Source organism: Ailuropoda melanoleuca, chromosome 13 (genome assembly GCF_002007445.2).
Source record: "Ailuropoda melanoleuca isolate Jingjing chromosome 13, ASM200744v2, whole genome shotgun sequence".
Lineage (NCBI taxonomy): Eukaryota > Metazoa > Chordata > Mammalia > Carnivora > Ursidae > Ailuropoda > Ailuropoda melanoleuca.
Genome location: NC_048230.1, coordinates 67,749,544 through 67,767,271, shown reverse-complemented (window position 1 = coordinate 67,767,271; position 17,728 = coordinate 67,749,544). Strand labels below are relative to the sequence as shown.

Genomic DNA, 17,728 nt, shown 5'->3' with positions numbered 1-17,728 from the left:
CCGCCCCGCCCCGCCCCGCGGCCGGCCGGCCCCGCAGGACCCGACGGGGCGCCCCCCGCCCCCGCCCAGCCTGCCCAAGATGGGGACCCCAGGGCTCAGGTAGGCACGTGGGGGGGGCGGTCAGGTGGCACGGGGGACTGGAGACTCAGTAAATGTAGGCCCAGCCTGCAGCCCTGGGGAGGACCGGGGGCGAGACCGGGAGGAACTGAGTTTGCAGGCTGTTGGCTCCCTGGCCAGTGTGTGTGGGGGGAGGTCCGTGCTGTTCCTCCCTGCCTCCTGGGTCTGCAGCCTCCCCGAGGCCTGGAGAGAGAGGTGGGCAGGCTGTGGGCTGGTGGTTACTGTTGGGATGAGCGGTTGCTGGGTGCTGGGCTCCCTGGCTGGGCCACTTTGTTCTTTGAGACGTTCCTGCCGCCTTTGTGGAGGCCAGGGACTCCCTGGATCTCTGCGTCCAAGCTTCAAATGCTATAGGCCAGTCTCTTGGTTGGAGACTCCGGTGCTGGGCAGCTCCCGCCTTCTCCCTCACCCTCTGGTTATAGACCTTTTCCCACCCTGGCCTCACTTCCCATCGCATCTCCTTTCCAAGTCACCCAAAGCTGGGTGGATGGATAATAGTCCTGGGACCTCTGGGGTTCTGGTTTCCTATTGTTCTGGCCAGAGGCTGCCCCCCTGATTAGAGGGAGAGGACTTGTGGGTTCCGGTCGTATCTTGCACCTTCATGCTTGGGAATGTCCGAGGGCCCAAGAAGCTGGGGTCTTGGGGACAGGCTTGGGGGGGAGGGCAAGTGATTATAGCCACCAGGGTAACTTACCAGGTGCTGAGGCCACTTCCTGGCAGAGCTACGGCCCCAGGAGGGTCCATGGGAACCTTGAGGGGCTGGACAAGGACTAGGAAGGAGTTCTGAAGATACTGGTCTCCTCGTTGGCTGCCGGCCATGATCCTTGGCAACCCCCCCCCAAACTCTGAGAATGCACTGGTGGGGGAGAGGTACAACCACGTGTTCCTGCCTTCGCTTCTGGATCTGCATGTCACCTCCTCTGCAAAGGTGGGAGTGTAAGAGGGCTGGATTTAGGATCTCTCGGGCTGTGTGGGGTCCGGCTGCTCCATCTCTCCCCCACCTTCCAGCATTAGGAGTCTTCCAGAATTAGCAGCAGTTGGGCCAGGTTGAGAGCTGGGGATGGGAATGGTGCCCCCAGAAGCTCCTGGAAGACAGTGCTGCCTGACCTGGACAAGGGTGTGGAGAATAGAGGCGGCTGTGTGCCCGCCTGCCCACCCATTCCTCCAGATGGAGCCTGCGGCAGAGGCAGCCTGTGCCAACCTCCTCTCTGAGCCACTGTGGCCCAGGGAGGCGCTGCCAGCTCTGTGCAGCGAGGAAGCTGGCTTCTGCTGGCCGGCCTGAAGTCATGCCTGCCGCGCAACCCCATGCATAGTCTTTGTGGTGTGCAGAGCATGGTCCCTTGTGGGGTACCTCGAGGCAGTCCTGGAGATCCGTGCAGTGGGCACTGTTACTAGGAACACCCTTCCTGGGCCATGTGGCAGTTCCCTGGGCTCAGCTCTGTGAGCTTCATGGAGCTTTCATAGAACCTGCATGATAATGATGCTTGGCCCCATAGTCCTCACTTAGTAAATATTGAAAGCTCGAATGAGGCCTAGAGAGGATAAATGACTTCTCCAAGGTCACACAGCAGTGGAGTGGGAGGGCCAGCACTAATGCACCCAGGTCTTCTACCCTTGGTTTGAGGTTCTCGCAGCCCAGATGCCTGCTTCCCCGTTGCTGTGGCTGTTCCATACATAGGTCTCTGTTGGGCTGGGCATTATAGCCTGGAGCCTGAGGCTACCCTTTAGGAGGGGGTCTCACATTGGCTTCCCAGCCATGCCCCCAAAAGGTGAGGAGGAAAGGCCAGGCTGCCTCACGGATAATGGGCTGGGGCTGAGGCAATGGGCAGCTGGTAGCCCTTGACCTTGGGAGTAATGGAGCCAGGAGGATGCTGGATACCCAGGGATATCCTGGGCCTGAGCCTCCAGAGAAAGTAGGTGGGGTCTCTTGACTAGACTGGCTGTGTTTGCTCCAAGATGGACCTTTGTGGGCCTCTCTGGGCTTCTATGTCCCCATTTATTAAAAGGGGATCATAGTCTCTACCTGGAGTAATAGCAGTGATCACACAATCAGGATGATGGCATTTACGGAGCACTTACTGTGTGCCAGTGCTTTGCGTTATCTCACAGCAGCCTGGTAGGGTATTATCTACTCTGTATGAGAAAATGAGAAACTGCAGCTCAGAGAGGTTGTGTCACCTGCCTGAGGTTACACAGCTGGGCAGTGTGGGGCTGTCTGCGTCCGGAGCCCTGCCCTCCATCGTGACATTACACCTGGGGCAGCGTCCGGGAGTGCCAGGTTGGTGTCCAGCAGAGCCACAGCTGATCAGCCACAACTGAGGTGCCAGGGCTGGTCCGGGTGGACAGGTCTGTGTTGGGTCTGGTGAGACAAAGGTGGTTCTGTGGCCCAAGTGCTCCTGTGGTCCAGAGGGGTAGGGGCAGAGAGGTACTAGCAAGGAGCCTGAGAGAGGGGTCGCCTTGGCCTTCTGCTTCCTGGCTAGGATCCCCTAGAAGTGGGGCTGCTCTGGGCTCCCTGCCGCCTTTGGCTCTCAGGGAAGACTGGTTGGCTCTCAGTCTAGTTAGCCCCCCTGCTCACCCACCCCTACCCCTGCCGCATTTGATAGGACCCTAATAACCTGAAAGCAGAAGGGTGGGAATGCAGGGTACCAGTTCGGGCTGGGATGAAGAGGCCCTTATAGGGAGGGGACCTGAATCTGGGTGGATGAGGGGGAGTGGGAGAAGGCTGGCACTGTTTCCTGTGTGGGCGGGAGGCTCGTGCATAAGAATAGAAACAGCCAGCATTTATTGAGCACCTACTACATGCCAGGCACTGTTCTAAGGGCTTATCCATACAACTCATACAATCTTCATAAAACCTGGTGAGGTAGGAATGATTCTTCCCACTTTACAGATTGAGGGAACTGAGGCTTACAGGCGAGGGAAAGACAGTTGCTCAGGGTCACGTGGCTAGGTCATGGGGGAGCCCTGATTTCAATGCAGGTGGTGTGGGCCAGAGCCACGTTCCCGATGGCCATGCCAGCAGCCTGTAGGCCTTCTCAGAGGTCCTCCTCGGTTTTGTTCAATTTGAAAAAGATCCTTGGAGTGTACCTCCTACAGGCCCCCCGTTGCCTCTGAGGAAACATCGCTCTGTTCCAGGGGTGCACGGTCTAGCTGGAGAGGCACAGATGGGACGCAGGGAGGCTAGAGAGCCAGCTGTTCCGTATGTTAAGCATGGATTCCTATTTTGGTGGTCAGGGAAGTCTTCCTGGAAACACTGCACTGGGCACCAAAGGCCAAGTGGAGTTTCAGTGGCTGTGAGGGAAGGGTATCCACTCCCCCAGGTCAGAGGGGAAAGGAGTAGGGATGTGTCTGAAGAAGATTGGGTGGTCTGGTACACAGGGGCAAATAGTGCGGGGGGGCTGGGGGCACTGGGAGGTGACTCAGAAAGCCGGCTTGGGTGTGGGTCTTTGGCAAGGCTCTGGAATCCACCAGGCCGATGCTCTAGTCACAGCTCCCTGTGTACCAGCCACGTGCCCTCGGGCCCATTACTGCGCTGGCCTGAGCCTCAGTTTCCGCATCTGTAAAATAGGGATCAACACACCTGTCTTACAGAGGCCACGTGTGGTGGTGGTTATGTAAAGGGCCTAGCGCAGTGCTGGCACACCCCAGGGACTCAGGAAACGACTGCTCTCTCCCTCCAGTCTCGGGAGCCTTGGTAGGTCTGCACTGCACGGGGCCTGCATGCACTGGGGTATGACAGAAGGGTTTGGGAAGGTCCCTTTGGCAACTGCGAGAACCAGAAGCAGGGGAGGGACTGCAGCCTTGAGGGAGAAACATCAGCCCGGTGGACTTGGAGGGCAAGAGAGGGAGGAAAGTTGACTAAGGTGTCCCCTCTGTCTTGGGCTCATCAGGGGCTCAGCTGGTGGGGGTGGGGCAGGCTGCGGGGGTCGTGAATTCGGTTTGAGGCCTCATGAGCTTAAGATGAAGGACCATCTCCCTTCAGTCATTCTGAAGGTTGCCTGACATCTTTTCATGCATCTGGCTTTTTTTTTCTTTTGAATAATTTTCTTTGGATGAATCCCCATCAGAGCTTCCTGTATAATAGCAGTAAATTGGGACTAAGTGCCCAACAATAGGAAGATGATTGAGAACGTTTTGGAACATCCAGTGGATAAAATAATATACAGCCATGAACAGCCACAGAAATACCTACTCTTGCAGCGTATGGAGCTGTGCACTTGCGAAGCTCCCTTGAATCCTTTATTCATTTCACGTCTGCGTGACCGAGGCGGGGACAGGGGTGAAATTCTTCCAGGGCAGGAAGAGAGATTCAGGTTGGGTTCTAATCTTGAGGGCAGGGCTCATGTTTTATTCATTGTTCTATCCTCAGAACGTAGCTCAATGATTTGCAAATGCTTGGTGAAAGAATTGATTGAAGGAACAAAGCAGAGGGGAGTTGGCTTGTCCAAGGTCACGCAGGCTTTAAGACCCAGGACCTGGTCTCCTCACCCATGCCTGCCACGTGCTTACTCACCGCTGAGTAGCTGGGGGGAGGGGAGAGAGTAAAGTGGGGGGTTCCTAGCTGGGGGTTCCTAGCCAAGGGCTTGGGACGCACACAGACCAGGGCTTAAGTCTACTTTCTGTCCTGAGCTGCCAGGCTTTGGCAGATTGACCTTTAAAGCCTCACTTACCCCATCTGTAATGTGGACAGTCCAAGAATCTGCTTTTAGGGTTGCTTTCAAGATTAAATGATTTCAGGCACGTAAAGCTCTTAGCACCGTAACTAGCAAATAGTAAAGCACCCATGAATATTAGCTGTGATGATAACGGTATAATAATGGGGAAATATTTCTTTTTTTTTTTTAAAGATTTTATTTTTTTATTTGGCAGAGAGACAGCCAGCGAGAGAGAGAACACAAGCAAGGGGAATGTGAGAGGGAGAAGCAGGCTTCCCACCCAGCAGGGAGCTGGATGTGGGGCTCGATTGCAGGACCTGGGATCACGCCCTGAGGGGAAGGCAGACACTTAACTAACGACTGAGCCACCCAGGCGCCCCTGGGGAGATATTTCTGATACAATTAATATTAAATGGAAAAAAAACCACATAAAATTAGGAGCACTAGATCAAAGTGGTGTAGAACTAGGTCTGACCATAGATAACAGATTGGGAGAGAGCAGGCAGAAACGGAGTTACAGCAGGTATGATGGGAGGTCGGTAAGACTGATCAAAACAGATCTTCTAAAAATATGTTTTCCGTATTTTTATTTTTATGTTTTTTAAAGTATTTATTTATTTGAGAGAGAGAGAAAGTGAGAGACAGGGCTCTAGTGGAGGGGGAGGGGCAGAGAGCGAGGGGGAGAAGGAGGTTCCCTGCTGAGCAGAGAGCACAATGCAGGACTCCATCCCAGGACCCTGGGATCGTGACCTGAGGCCAAGGCAGATGCTTAACCTACTCAGCCACCCAAGCACCCCTTTTCCTTAGTTTTAATTAAAAAAGAAATATGTGAAAAATCCTAATAATTCAGAAGTGTATTCTCTCCTTGTCTCCCCAACCCAAATCCTTCTCTCTAGAAGGACCCAATGATAACAGTGTGGTGTGTGTCCTTCCGGGCATTTTCTTTGCCTACATAAGCGTGCAAACCAGAATGGGGCCATAAATTGCATCATTGTTTTACAGCTTGCATTTTTTTTCATTTAACCCTATATTGACATCTTTCCATGTTGGTATATATAAAATCCATCACAAAAATTTTCACAAGTGTATGATACTTTTGTAATTAATTTTTTTTGAAGAATGTATTTATTTGAGAGATAGTGTGAGTACGCACAAGTGGGAGAGGGGCAGAGGGAGAGGGAGAAGCAGACTGCCTCCTGAGCAGGGAGCCAGACATGGGGTTCCGTATGGGCCTCCATCCCAGGACCCTGGGATCATTATCTGAGCCGAAGGCAGCAGCTTAACTGACTGAGCCACCCAGGCTCCCCAGTCCTATAATTTGTTTTTAAAGGGGTAAATCCTGGGGTGCTTGGCGGGCTCCACACTCAGCAGGGAGTCTACTTGAGATTCTCTCCCTCTGGCCCTCCCCCCACTCACTTGCATGCACACACCCCCAAATAAATAAATAAATTTAAAGGGGTAAATCCTAATTAATTTGGTCAGGGCCCTGTTGATGGACATTTAAAGTTGTTCCCAATTTTACTCTATTCTAAATAATGCTGACAACGAACTCTAATAGCGTTTGAACAACTAAAGAAAATGAAATGAGAGAGGGAGTCAGAAACCGAGACCATGAGGGTTGCCCCAGGGAGGTCTGCAGGTCTGCTGCTCCCCATCTCAGCCTCTCTGCAGAGCTGAGTGGGGCAAGGACCTTGAGGGGGCTGGCTTGCTTAGAGGAGACCCTGTCTCTGTCACCTTCAAAGGGTGAGGATGTCCCAGGGAAACCCCTTCTGCGGCTGATCCAGTATGGAGCTCACCTGTGAAACTTCCCAATTCTCTTCGGATGCTGTAAGCTGCTGCCTGGGTCATGCTGCTGCTCACACCCTGAGTGTCCTTGGACAAGTTCTTTGCCTTCTCTGGACCTCACTTTGCCCATCTGTACGGTAGTGACAACCTTACCGATGAGAGCCATTGTGGCCACTTACTGAGTGTCCGCTCTATGGTAACATTTATTATCTCTCATTTATTTCTCACTAAATGCCTTTGAAGCGTAGAGGGTGTTATTCTCATTTTACATGCTCAGATTGGCTCTTGGTGAGGTTAAGTAACTTGCCCAAGGTCCTCAAGCCAGGATTCAAACTCTGGGCCAAAGCCTGTGTTCGTAACTGCTGTTCCACGTTCCCTCTCCCCAGCTGCTGATCTATGAGGGCCAAGCGAAATGATGGTGATGAAAGGATTCTTTAAATTGTAAAGCACCCCACATGTGGGAGGGGTTGGTACTGCTGTTATTATTTCTACATCCAGAGCAACGGTAGCTTTGGTTACGCGGTTGACAGCAAGTTGGAGGTTGTGGGATGTAGCGGGATTGAGGGGGAAGAGCGCGGGACCGGCAGCTAGCAGATCTGGGTCCTCGTTCTGGCTCTGCTCTAATGGGCTAGCTTCGTGACCTTGGCCAGCCATGCTGGCCTGGGGAATAAGCCCATCAGCCCTGTGCGGCCTTGGTGCAGCTCTAATGAAACAAAGCCTGGAAGACCGCCAGCTTGCTGCCTGGCTTTCAGAGGATGCCCCGCTACGGGGAGGTCTCTGGCTGCCTCTGCAGTCATCCGTGTGGTCCAAGCGGGAGGTATTTCTCCTTTCCGATGCCGTTACTCTGCAGTTCTGGGCATGTCATGTGGTCCCCCAGCCCACAGCGGCACGTCAGCCTGTGGCTCCGTGGTGGCACGTGAAACCTTTGGGCAAGAAGCCAGTGCTGACGGGTGGCAGCCTCTTCACGTTGCTCGGTTTTATTTAATGCGGTGCCCAGGGGCACCACAAGCCTCTGACAAAGTGCCATCTCCCCCTTGCTGTGTACAGAGCTGAGCAGGATTCCAATGACTGCAGGCCCAGCTCCCGTTTGACCCCTCTGCCTCTGTCAGGGGGCTCCCGGGCCTCGGGTGGGAGGGTGGCGCTGGCCCCAGAGGTGGCTCTCTCAGCCTGCGCCCTCCTCCCTCGTGGCGGGCAGGCGTTTTGTTCACGGCCACCCCGAGGTAGTCTCTCCAGGAAGTGAATGTTCTGTACTGGGGAAATCCCGGTGGGATTCATCTCAGGGGGGAAGAATAAGTCTTCATAGGCTTGCACTGTGTTTTTTTCTTTTAATTCTTCTCTTTTTCTTTTCTGATTCCAAAAGAAATACATGCTCATAGTAGAAAAATGATGAAACCCGGGGAACCCCCGAAAAAGCCGAAAGAAAAGTCTGTAATTCTTTCTCCAAGGAAATGCTACTGTTCACATTTCAGCCTGGAGACTCAGTGCTAATGGTGAGGATATGTAGTATTACTTGAGTGCTCACGGCGGGTTTGCCGTGTGGTAAGTGCCTTAGGGGCATGACCTGGTTGGATTGTCACAGTAACCCTGTGACATAGGCAAGATGATCACCATGAGTTTTACAGATCGAGACCCTGTGGCGCAGACAGATTAAGAGGCTTGTCCACGGTCTCCTTGTCGCCCCTTTTGTCCCTAACCACTAGGTGACGCTGCCTTTTTCCGATTTCTCTTCCCCTCCCTCTCTAATTCATATATCTGTTTAGTGTATCAGTCAGATTCTGGCAGAAAACAGAATTCCACTCAGTTGCTTACATTGAGGAGATGTTAATAAAGGTGTGGGCAGGATTAAGGGAACCCACAGGGGTACCCCACAACATAACAGCGACAGAAGGTTTTTCCTCCTTTTGGCCTGAATGAGCAGAGGTAGGGAAGAGCATTACCAGAACTCAGTGATGGCTGGGTCTGTGCAAGGAGCTGACACAGAGGGGCTCAGCCACTGCCAGAACCACAGAGAGGGAAATTGGGAAGACATTCCCCAACTTCACTCTCCTTCCACCCTCGAACCGGTGCCTCCCATTGGCCAAACCCAACCGGAAGTCAGCAAACAAAGGAGCTCAGTCCAAGGGACAGTCCAAGGGGTCAGCCTCCCGCTTCTTTGAACAGGGCATAAATTTGGAGGTGCGAATAGAGACTAACAGCCCAGCGGATGTAGTTGGAAGGGGATGGGGGAGATGTCCCCCCTGATTTCACGTAAAGAAAGAAGAGTTATCTTGGTAACTGTGATTATTGAAAACATCATTCAAAACAGAAGAATCTCACTTGCTGCCCGGCATTCCCTTGGTGTTTCGGTGTCTTCCACACCCTGTCCCTTTCTCTCTCTCACTTTGTTCCTTCCTTCCATTAGTTCCTCCCTGGTTCAGAATTCCCAAGAATGCCTGGGTGAAAGTTTCCAGTGTGCAAGATTTAGAAGAGAGCCTTACTGGCTAGGGACTCATTATCATGACCACGGACACCCAGGGCTGTATGTGCCCTCCTGTTGTCCCACTGCTGGTCATATGCTTGCAAAGATATGCTTCTGGCATACACAAGCATCTCTAATGTACTCTCCCTAAAATATGTGACTTCAACCTTTGTATCTCAGAGTTCTTTCCTTCTCTGTAGTATCCTTTATCTATGCGGCCCTGCTCTGAACTGAGAGGATAGGGGTCTCATCCCTGTTTGGCAGATGAGGAAGCTGATGCTCAGAAGGGGGAAGTGACTTGCCCAAGGCCCCTCAGATAGGAGGTGGTGGAACTGAAGCAAGACACGGTGGTCCTGATTCTTTTTTTTTTTTTTTTTCCCTAGAGAGAGAGAGAGTAGATAGCAGGTGGGGATGGGCAAGGGAAAGAGAGAGAGAATCTTAAGCTGGGCATGGAGCCTGACCTTGGGCTTAACCTTATGACCCTGAGATCCTGACCTGAGCTGAAATCCAGAGTCAGATGCCTAACCGACTGAGCTGTCCAGGTGCCCCACGGTAGTCCCGATTCTGAATTCAGTTCTTCCTCGTGAATTTGCTTTTCACTCTTGGGAAATTTTTCCTTAGCCAGCCTCACCCGTTGGAGAAATTAGTACAACAACACCCCCGCTCCCCACCCCATCCAAGGAGTGGGATGAATTTGGAGTCAGAGACACTTAGCACAGCTTTGTGACCTTGGGCAAATCAGCATGCCTCTTTGGGCCTTTGTGTCCTCATCAGTAAAATAAGGGTGATAATATCAGGAGTTCGGATGGGAAAGTCAGGTGCTTAAGGTCTGCTAAGTCATCAGGACAGACTGGCTGGCTGGTAGCCATAAAGGCTCCCAAGGTGAGTGCAGCCCAGGTCTCTGTCCCCAGCTGAGTGGACTTAAAACGTGTCTCGGTGTTTCATCCACCCGTCACAGCATGTGTTTGTCCATTTGTCCATCTACCAGTCCTTCTGACACCAGACCCCCTGGGTTTGAGTTCTGGCACTGTCATGCACTAGTTTATGATCTCAGGCAAGGTCCTTAACTTCTCAGTGCCCCAATTCCTTCTTTTACAAAATAGAGATAATAAAAGTACCTATTCTAGGTTATTGTGAAGGTTAAGTGAGTTAATCGATGTAAAGTGGTTATACCAGTGCTGGGCAAATAGCAGACTCTATGAATGTTAGCTTTGTTGGTATTTATCAAGAATTGTGCTAAGACCTGGGGATAATGGCAATTGAGATGGATAATATTTGGTCTTTATGGAGTTTATATTCCAGAGGAATAAAAATAAATAAGTAAAAAGAAGTATGTTTCATTTGTGATAGTTACTAAAAAAAACCAAACCCACCATGGTTGCTTACTGGGTACAGAGTTTCTGTTTGGAGTAATGAAAAATTTAGGAAATACACAGTGACTGTTGTTGTACAAGGTTGTGAATGTAATTAGCATCATGGAATAGTTACACTCTTAAAAATGGTTAAAATGGCAAAAACCAAACCAAACCAAACCCCAAACCCAGCATGCTGTCACCAAAAAAAAGAAGGGGGGCGCCTGGGTGGCACAGCGGTTAAGCGTCTGCCTTCGGCTCAGGGCGTGATCCCGGCGTTGTGGGATTGACCCACATCAGGCTCCTCTGCTATGAGCCTGCTTTCTTCCTCTCCCACTCCTCCTGCTTGTGTTCCCCCTCTCGCTGGCTGTCTCTATCTCTCTCAAATAAATAAATAAAATCTTTAAAAAAAAAAAAAGAAGGGGAAAGACCCATTTTATTTATTTTTATTTTTTTGAAAGATTTTGTTTATTTATTTAGAGTGCATGAGCAGGGGGAGGGGCAGAGGGAGAAGGGAAAGAGAATCTCACGCAGACTCTGTGCTGAGCATAGAGCCCAACGCAGGGCTCAGTCTCATGACCTTGAGATCACCACCTGAGCCAAAAACGAGTTGGACACTCAACTGACTGAGCCTCTAAGGCGCCCCAGAAGAAAGATCCACTTTAGACAGAGGGGTTAAGGGGTGCATGGATTAAGGCCTGAAGGGTGAGAGCTGCTGTGCCAAAAGATGGGACAAGCCCATTGTCTGCACAGAGGGACCGTTAGGGCAAAGCCCCACGGCAGGGGCAGGCCTGATGCGGGGGAGGAGCAGACGGAAGGCCAGTCAGACAGGCTCACAGTGAGGGTGGGAGCTGATGCCGCCGCCCTAAGCAGGGACCTTTAACTTTGGTAAGCAGTTTGTGTTTTATTTTGATGGTAAGTCATTGAAGGTTAAGGAGGGCATCTGAGCAAATGGGCAGCATAGGGAACGTAGTCAGTGGTACTGTAATAGTGTTGTCTGGCGACTGATGGCGATGTGTGTAGTGAGGTGTAGACGTGTCCGTTCACTATGTCGTATGATGGAAACGGAGGTAGCCATGTGTGTCAACTATACTTGAATTACAAAAAATAAAGAGAGCATCCATTTGGAGTTTTGGGAAGATCCATGTGGCTGTTCTGAAGACAATAAACCCTAGGGGGGCCCAAGCGGCTACAGAGAGTCCATGAAGGAGGCCGGGGAGCCATGTGGGCATGGCTCGACCGTGGCTTGGACCTGTGCAGTGGCTGTGGGATGGAGAGAAAGAACAAAGCCAAGGTACTGGATTCAGAGATGCTGATTCATGCTAACCCTGGCTGTAGGGCCTGATGTATAAACCAGCTGATTCATTTTTAATGAGTTGGTGTAATGACAGGCCAAGTGGGTATCACGTCGCCCGGGCTAGGACATTCTCTCCCAGCAGGCTGCCCAGATGGAAAGCCATGGTGCCCCTGGAGGGGGAGCCAGGGGAGCCAGCTGGTGCTTGCAGTGCTGAAGAGCATCGAATGCTGATAGCCTTCTGGACTGGCCAGAGCCGGCCAGGGCTGACAGGGCTGGTGTGGGCTCCCTCGGCATTTACTTCTCTGGCTGACCTTTCTCTCTTCGAATCCTGTGCGTTGGGTGTTCATATGTTTGCGCCATCGGTCTGGCCTTGCTGGGCTCTGCCTCTTAGAACATCTCCTTCTCCCTCCGTTCTGGGCTGTGCTTCTGAACTCCGGGTTCTCAGACCACTCCCCACTGTGGCTTCTTGGTACTGTTTGTAATTACAGACCCTCTCAGGGTTGTTTTATTGGGTATATACCATGTTAAGTGCTCTCCTAGGTTATTTTCCTGACTCTCTACCACCCCCCTCAGAGGGAGGGAGGAGTACCTCCATTTTACAGCATGGAAGTCACTTGCCCACGGTCACAGAGTGAGCCAGTGGTGGCGCCAGGCTTTGGGTCTGGGTCTGACTGACCTAGGTCTGCCCCCTGCCCTGTACCCCTGGGAGAAGTCCATGAGAGGCCGGTGTGTCAAGTCCCTGACCGTGGGCCTGGCCCCCAGCAGCACTCTGTGATGGGAGTCTTGCCCTTTCTAGCAGAGTAACACTGTGATTCTTACAAGGCGGCCTACTCCGCCCCCAGTTCACTCACTTCTCCCCGTCTCCAACCTGTTCCACCTGCCAGGCTGTTTGGAGCTCACCTTTATAGGCTTCTTGTTCTGAGGTATCAGGACGTCAAGGCCTCCTGTCTGTCCTCTGCATGGGCCTACTTGTTCCCGTCTCTGGACATTTGCCCACACAGTGACTCAGCCCAGATGCCCTCTCTGCCATACCCAAGCTCTCCCTTTTTGCTGAATTTTAACTCGACCTCACCCCCCACCCCACACTCCCTACCCTATAAGCCCTTATTTGGGTACCCTAGGTCGTCCTCTTGATCGCCAACTCCCTGGAATCTTCTAGAGGCTAAAACATCCAATGACAAATCTAAATCACATCCTGCCTGGGTGTTTAACCATTTTCTGGGTGGTACATCACCCTCCCCTGTTGCAGTGAGCTCCAAGGCACCAGCACGTGCTTCCCCTGGGGCCCTGCAGCACCCAGCTGGCCGGGCTGCCCAGCGGGCTCCCTCAGTCTCTGCTGGCCTGGGCCTGGGCACAACTCCGCCCACGTGACTGGCTATGGCAGAACCCGAGGCTGGGTTCTTGGCTTGCTTTCTGCGGCCTAGAGAGAGAACCATACTGTTATCCCTGGATTTGTGAAATCAAGAAGGATCTCATCATAGGTTTACAAAAAACCATAATGTTTTAAAAGAAAAGTAATAATGTTATTTTTCTTTTAAATTCATAAAAATTTTTGGGGGTGCCTGGGTGTCTCAATCGGGTAAACATGCGACTCTTGATTTTAGCTCAGGTCTTGATCTTGGGGTCATAAGATCGAGCCCCGTGTTAGGCTCTGTGCTCAATGGGAAGTCTGCTAGACATTCTCCCTCTCCCTCTGCCTCTGCCCTCCCCACTGTGCTCGCTCTAGCATGCGCACTCTCTCTCTGTCTCTCTCAATGAATAAATAAATCATTAAAAAAATAAATTCATAAACATTTTAAGCTTAATCAGACTTTATCTCCTCATCCTGTCATACTGAGCCCTGTGCATTGGAAGATTTTATTTTTTAACCTCACATTTTTTTAATCAAGAAATCTCCAAGTATAGTAGAAAAATTGAGAACTACAGTTAAACAGAAGAAAATATTACCTGTACTCCTGCCATCTAGAAATGACGACAGTTAATACTTTGTTGAATATTCCGTGTCTGTGTGTATGCATTAATCAGAGTGAGGTCAGTCTGTACAAGCTGTTGTGTACGGAGCTTTTCATTCAGATACTTATTTTACATCATCTTTTTTAACATCCTAGAAAGGACGAGCCATCATTTCTGTCACCAGGCCCTGGCCGTGGGGTTCGTTGGTGGCTCGGGCCACCTCTTCGGCTTCCAGCCTGGGCCTGAGTGCTTTCTCCTTCCAGTTGGTTCTGTTCGAGTTTGCCCGAGGCAGCAAACTGTGGTGGGAAGCGTCAGGGCTCCAGCGCCGGGATCTGGGGAGTTGGGAGGCTGGGTGGGGAGGAGAGTGGGCGGGCGGGACCAGGAAAGATCTGTCTGAGGAAATGGCTGTCACTCAAGTCTCTTTTGCTCCCTGAGTCTCACCTAGAAAAGAAGACATTGAATTATCTCAAAAGGCTTCCAGCTCCTCTCATGTGTGTGCTGCTGGCACTGGGCATTCCCTGCCCGCATGTAAGGTTGCTGTCCTGGCTCTTTGATGCGGGTCTGGGGAAGGTTCGGAGAGTGGGGGCTGACACCAGACTGACGTGGAGGGGAGGGGCACAAGGGGCACGTGCGCCAGAGCCTCTGGCCTGGGTCCATGACGGTCATGTGGAAACTGCTTCTTACAGCAAAACACCTACAGATTAGTCTGTGGATCCTTTTTAATTTTTTTTAAGCAAAAATCAGTGGGCATTTATTTCAAGGGTTCCTCTTAATAGACCTTATCTGGTATAATGGCTGATGTCCTCGGGTGCAGGCCTCGAAGAGATGCAGACCCAGGTAGACAGGTCCCCCTCGGACCCTAGGAGGCCCTGAGCTCCCCTGGAGCTGCTTCTAGTGGTTTGTGTCCTGGCACTGAGTTGACATCTGGTGTCACATAAATGACAGAGAGCCTTTATTTAACTACAGCTTTAAGTTGAACCGTAAAGTCCAAAGTAATGACATGAGCGGAAAGCCTTTCTGGGTGGGGATGAGGCTGTGTGACCAAGGCCTTCCCTTCCTCCTCATCTCACTTCTTAATAGCAGCATCAGTAACAACAAACCCTTTCATTTGTGCTACGAGCTCTGGCTTACAAAGTGCGACGTGTTGAGGGCCCTGGAGCTCTTGTGTGGCCTAGTGGGGCACTTGGGGCCCCTGGCTTTCTGGCCAGTGCCCTTTGCTTGGGCCTAGGCTGGTGCCCTCTGGAATGCTGGGAGAGAAGCTGAAGGAGACAAGGGGAGTGTGGGGTAAGGGCTTGGAGCCTGTGTGTAGCTCAAGGTGGAGCCAATGTCCGTCTGTCTGTTTGCTCATTGGAGGCCTCCTGTGTTGAATGGGGTTGGGAAGGGACCTGCCAGGTCTAGTCTGGACCTTTCTCGTTTAATATAATGGATTTAGAGGGAGGCTCTAGGCTCAGGGATGAGGGTTCTTGCCCATTTCCCTGTTCCTTGGTTTTAGCTCCAAACTTTTTTATTTTGGGTTTTTTTTTTTTTTTTTTTGAGGATCCACTCTGAATGGGGTCAGGAATAGGTGCTTTTGCCCCCTTTAAAGAAAAAAAAACAATTTGTGAGTTATGTGTGTTTAAAATTATAGAAGTAATTCCAAAGCATATAAAGTAAAAATGAAGCCCCCTCTCTTCACCGACCCCTCTTTTTCCTCTCTCCGTTTCTTAATTACAAATCTGTCCTAACAGTTTGGTCAGGATCCGTTCAGATCTTTCACTGTATGGGTATAAACACAAAGAGGTATCATCGAGGTTACTGTTTTGTTTTTTTAATACAACAGTGGGACCATGCCCTTCTTTCTCCTTTCGTCTCCTTGCAGTACACTTATGCCAACAGAATGGCTGGGCAATAGGTCCCTGAGTCTCTGAAATCTCATTTCCTGCTCCAAGGGGAAAAGGATAAGAGTAGCCTTTGCCAGAGATAATTTCTCTAAGTCCCTTGCTTTTTGGGGCAGTCCTAGTGCGGCGAAGCGACTGCCCTGGGTGCGGCAGACCCGGGGCCTGCGTCCAGGTCTCCTGACTTCCAACACCAGGGCTCCGTGTGTTTTTAATAGTGCCTTCCTGTCTTCTCCCTGTAGATCCATTCTGTCAACATGCCTGTGAAGATAGCGGTGTGGGCTTGGGGCATGAAGAGCTTTGCTCAGAGTCGGTGCCGAAGGGCCCGGAGCCCAGGGCTCTTTTGATTGAGTCCAGTTTATCCAGCGTTTATTGAGCGGCTACTGTGGGCTGGGAGCTGGGGTCGGAGACACAGCCTGGCCGAGGGCCTGCCCAGAGCCGTCACTGATTGTCCTTTGTGCTCCTGGCAGAGTGGGGCTCCCTGGGAGAGCCTCTCATTGTCCCCAGGAGGGGCCCCATTCCAGAGCTGGGCTGTGAGATGGGAGGAGTCCCTGAAGAGCTCTATGGTCCCAGGAGTGGGAGGGGGGTTCTGTGACCTCCAGTAACCCCTGACTTCTGCTCTCTCCCCACCCCCACTTCCTCTGTCCCTCCCTCCCTCCCTTCTTCCTCTCTCTCTCCGTGGCTCTTTGTCCATTTGTATCCATCTGCCTCTCTCTGCGTGTGGTTCCTGTCCCCTTCGCTCTTGCTCTGTCGGTCACACCATCGCTGCCCCTTTCCCCTGTCATGTGCTCTCCTTCATGCTAATGCAGGCGTGCTGGTCACCATGACAACAGAGACAGGCCCCGATTCTGAGGTGAAGAAGGCTCAGGAGGAGGCCCCACAGCAGCCTGAGGCAGCGGCTGCTGCGACCACCCCTGTGACCCCAGCAGGCCACGGCGGCCACCCGGAGGCCAACTCCAATGAGAAGCACCCGCCCCAGCAGGACACCCGGCCTGCTGACCAGGTGTGTGCCTGAGAGCACGGGCGTCCCTCTCCCTGCCCAGCCGCGTCCAGGGCTAGTTCTTCATGGGAAGGGAAGCCAGAAACTGAGACTTATTACTGACCCGTTACATGCCGAGCTCCGTGCTGGGGACATTGTGTTCACTTTTGTATTTAATTCTCCCAAATCAAATATATCAACTATATATATTTTTAACTAAGTTAGCACTATCCCCAACATGGGGCTTGAACTCACGACCCTGAGATCAAGTGTCACATGCTCTGCTGACTGAGCCAGCCAGGAGCCCCTAAGAGAGTGATATTAATTTCCCCATTTTTCACTTGGGGAAACAGCGGCTCAGTGACTGAAGTAACTTACCCAAAATCATGTTGCTGTACAGTGACAGATGGAAATAAAATCGAGATCTGATTCCCAAAACCTGGTTCTTTTAACCTTATTTTCCTACCTCGTGAACCTGTCCATTCTAGCCTGGCAAGCCCAGTATGACCCCAGAGCAAAATGCATCACCCTAAAGGGACAAGGGACTTGCTCAGTCATCTAGCCATCCAATTCACACCTCCCTTCGTTCAGGACAGGCCGAGAGGGCAGGGGCTTGGCCAAGGTCGTTGAGGGTGTTGGTGGCAGTTAGGACCAACTGGTAGGGCTCTGACCTCCCTTCCCTCCATTAGATCAGTCCACGAGCTCTCAGCCTCATGCTAGACCAGTGACAGACCGATAAGGGGGAGGCCAGATGGATGCTGATAGCTCACATGCTACTTTAGGGGGCTAGGGCCCCTCTGGTTCTGTGGGCTGCTTCCCCCCTGCCGAGGCTGCCCCCCTGAAGAAGTGGCCCCTTCCGTGAGCCCACCGTCTTACACCCAGTGGCTCTGGTTCTCCTTCTGTATATACCAGCTGTAGACCTGGTCACCCTGGGGGTCGTAGAGGGTGGTGGCTCTCATTTTGGAGACCATCTTAGCCCCAGCTGCTGCATCCTTACCATGTCTTCATTTGGATGAAAGGCTGTGATCTCAAGCTCACTGACCAACTTTCCCCCCCCTGTTGAACCTACAGAGCCTAGACATGGAGGAGAAGGGCTATGGGGAGGCTGATGGCCTGTCAGAGAGGACCACGCCCAGCAGAGCCCAGAAATCGCCCCAGAAGATTGCCAAGAAGTACAAGAGTGCCATCTGCCGAGTCACTCTGCTTGATGCCTCTGAGTACGAGTGCGAGGTGGAGGTAGGGAGCACCCCCCACCGCAGGC

The 17,728-nt window shown here is 52.0% G+C and overlaps 1 protein-coding gene across 17 annotated transcripts in view; it reads left to right on the top strand.

The window, feature by feature from the left end:
- The window catches only part of EPB41L1 (erythrocyte membrane protein band 4.1 like 1), a 106,448-nt gene that overhangs the window by 36,613 nt on the left and 52,107 nt on the right, over positions 1-17,728 (top strand). For 13 of the 17 annotated variants that reach the window (XM_034641726.1, XM_034641723.1, XM_034641721.1 and 10 more), the window contains exons 1-3: positions 7-99; positions 16,298-16,491; positions 17,539-17,703. In XM_034641726.1, the coding sequence (XP_034497617.1) occupies positions 16,312-16,491; positions 17,539-17,703 (345 nt within the window). In that variant the 5' untranslated portion in view covers positions 7-99; positions 16,298-16,311. Of the gene's footprint in view, positions 1-6; positions 100-741; positions 1,043-3,670; positions 3,809-16,297; positions 16,492-17,538; positions 17,704-17,728 lie in introns of those variants that run through there. The other 4 variants (XM_034641711.1, XM_034641712.1, XM_034641714.1 and 1 more) reach the window with 3 other exon arrangements.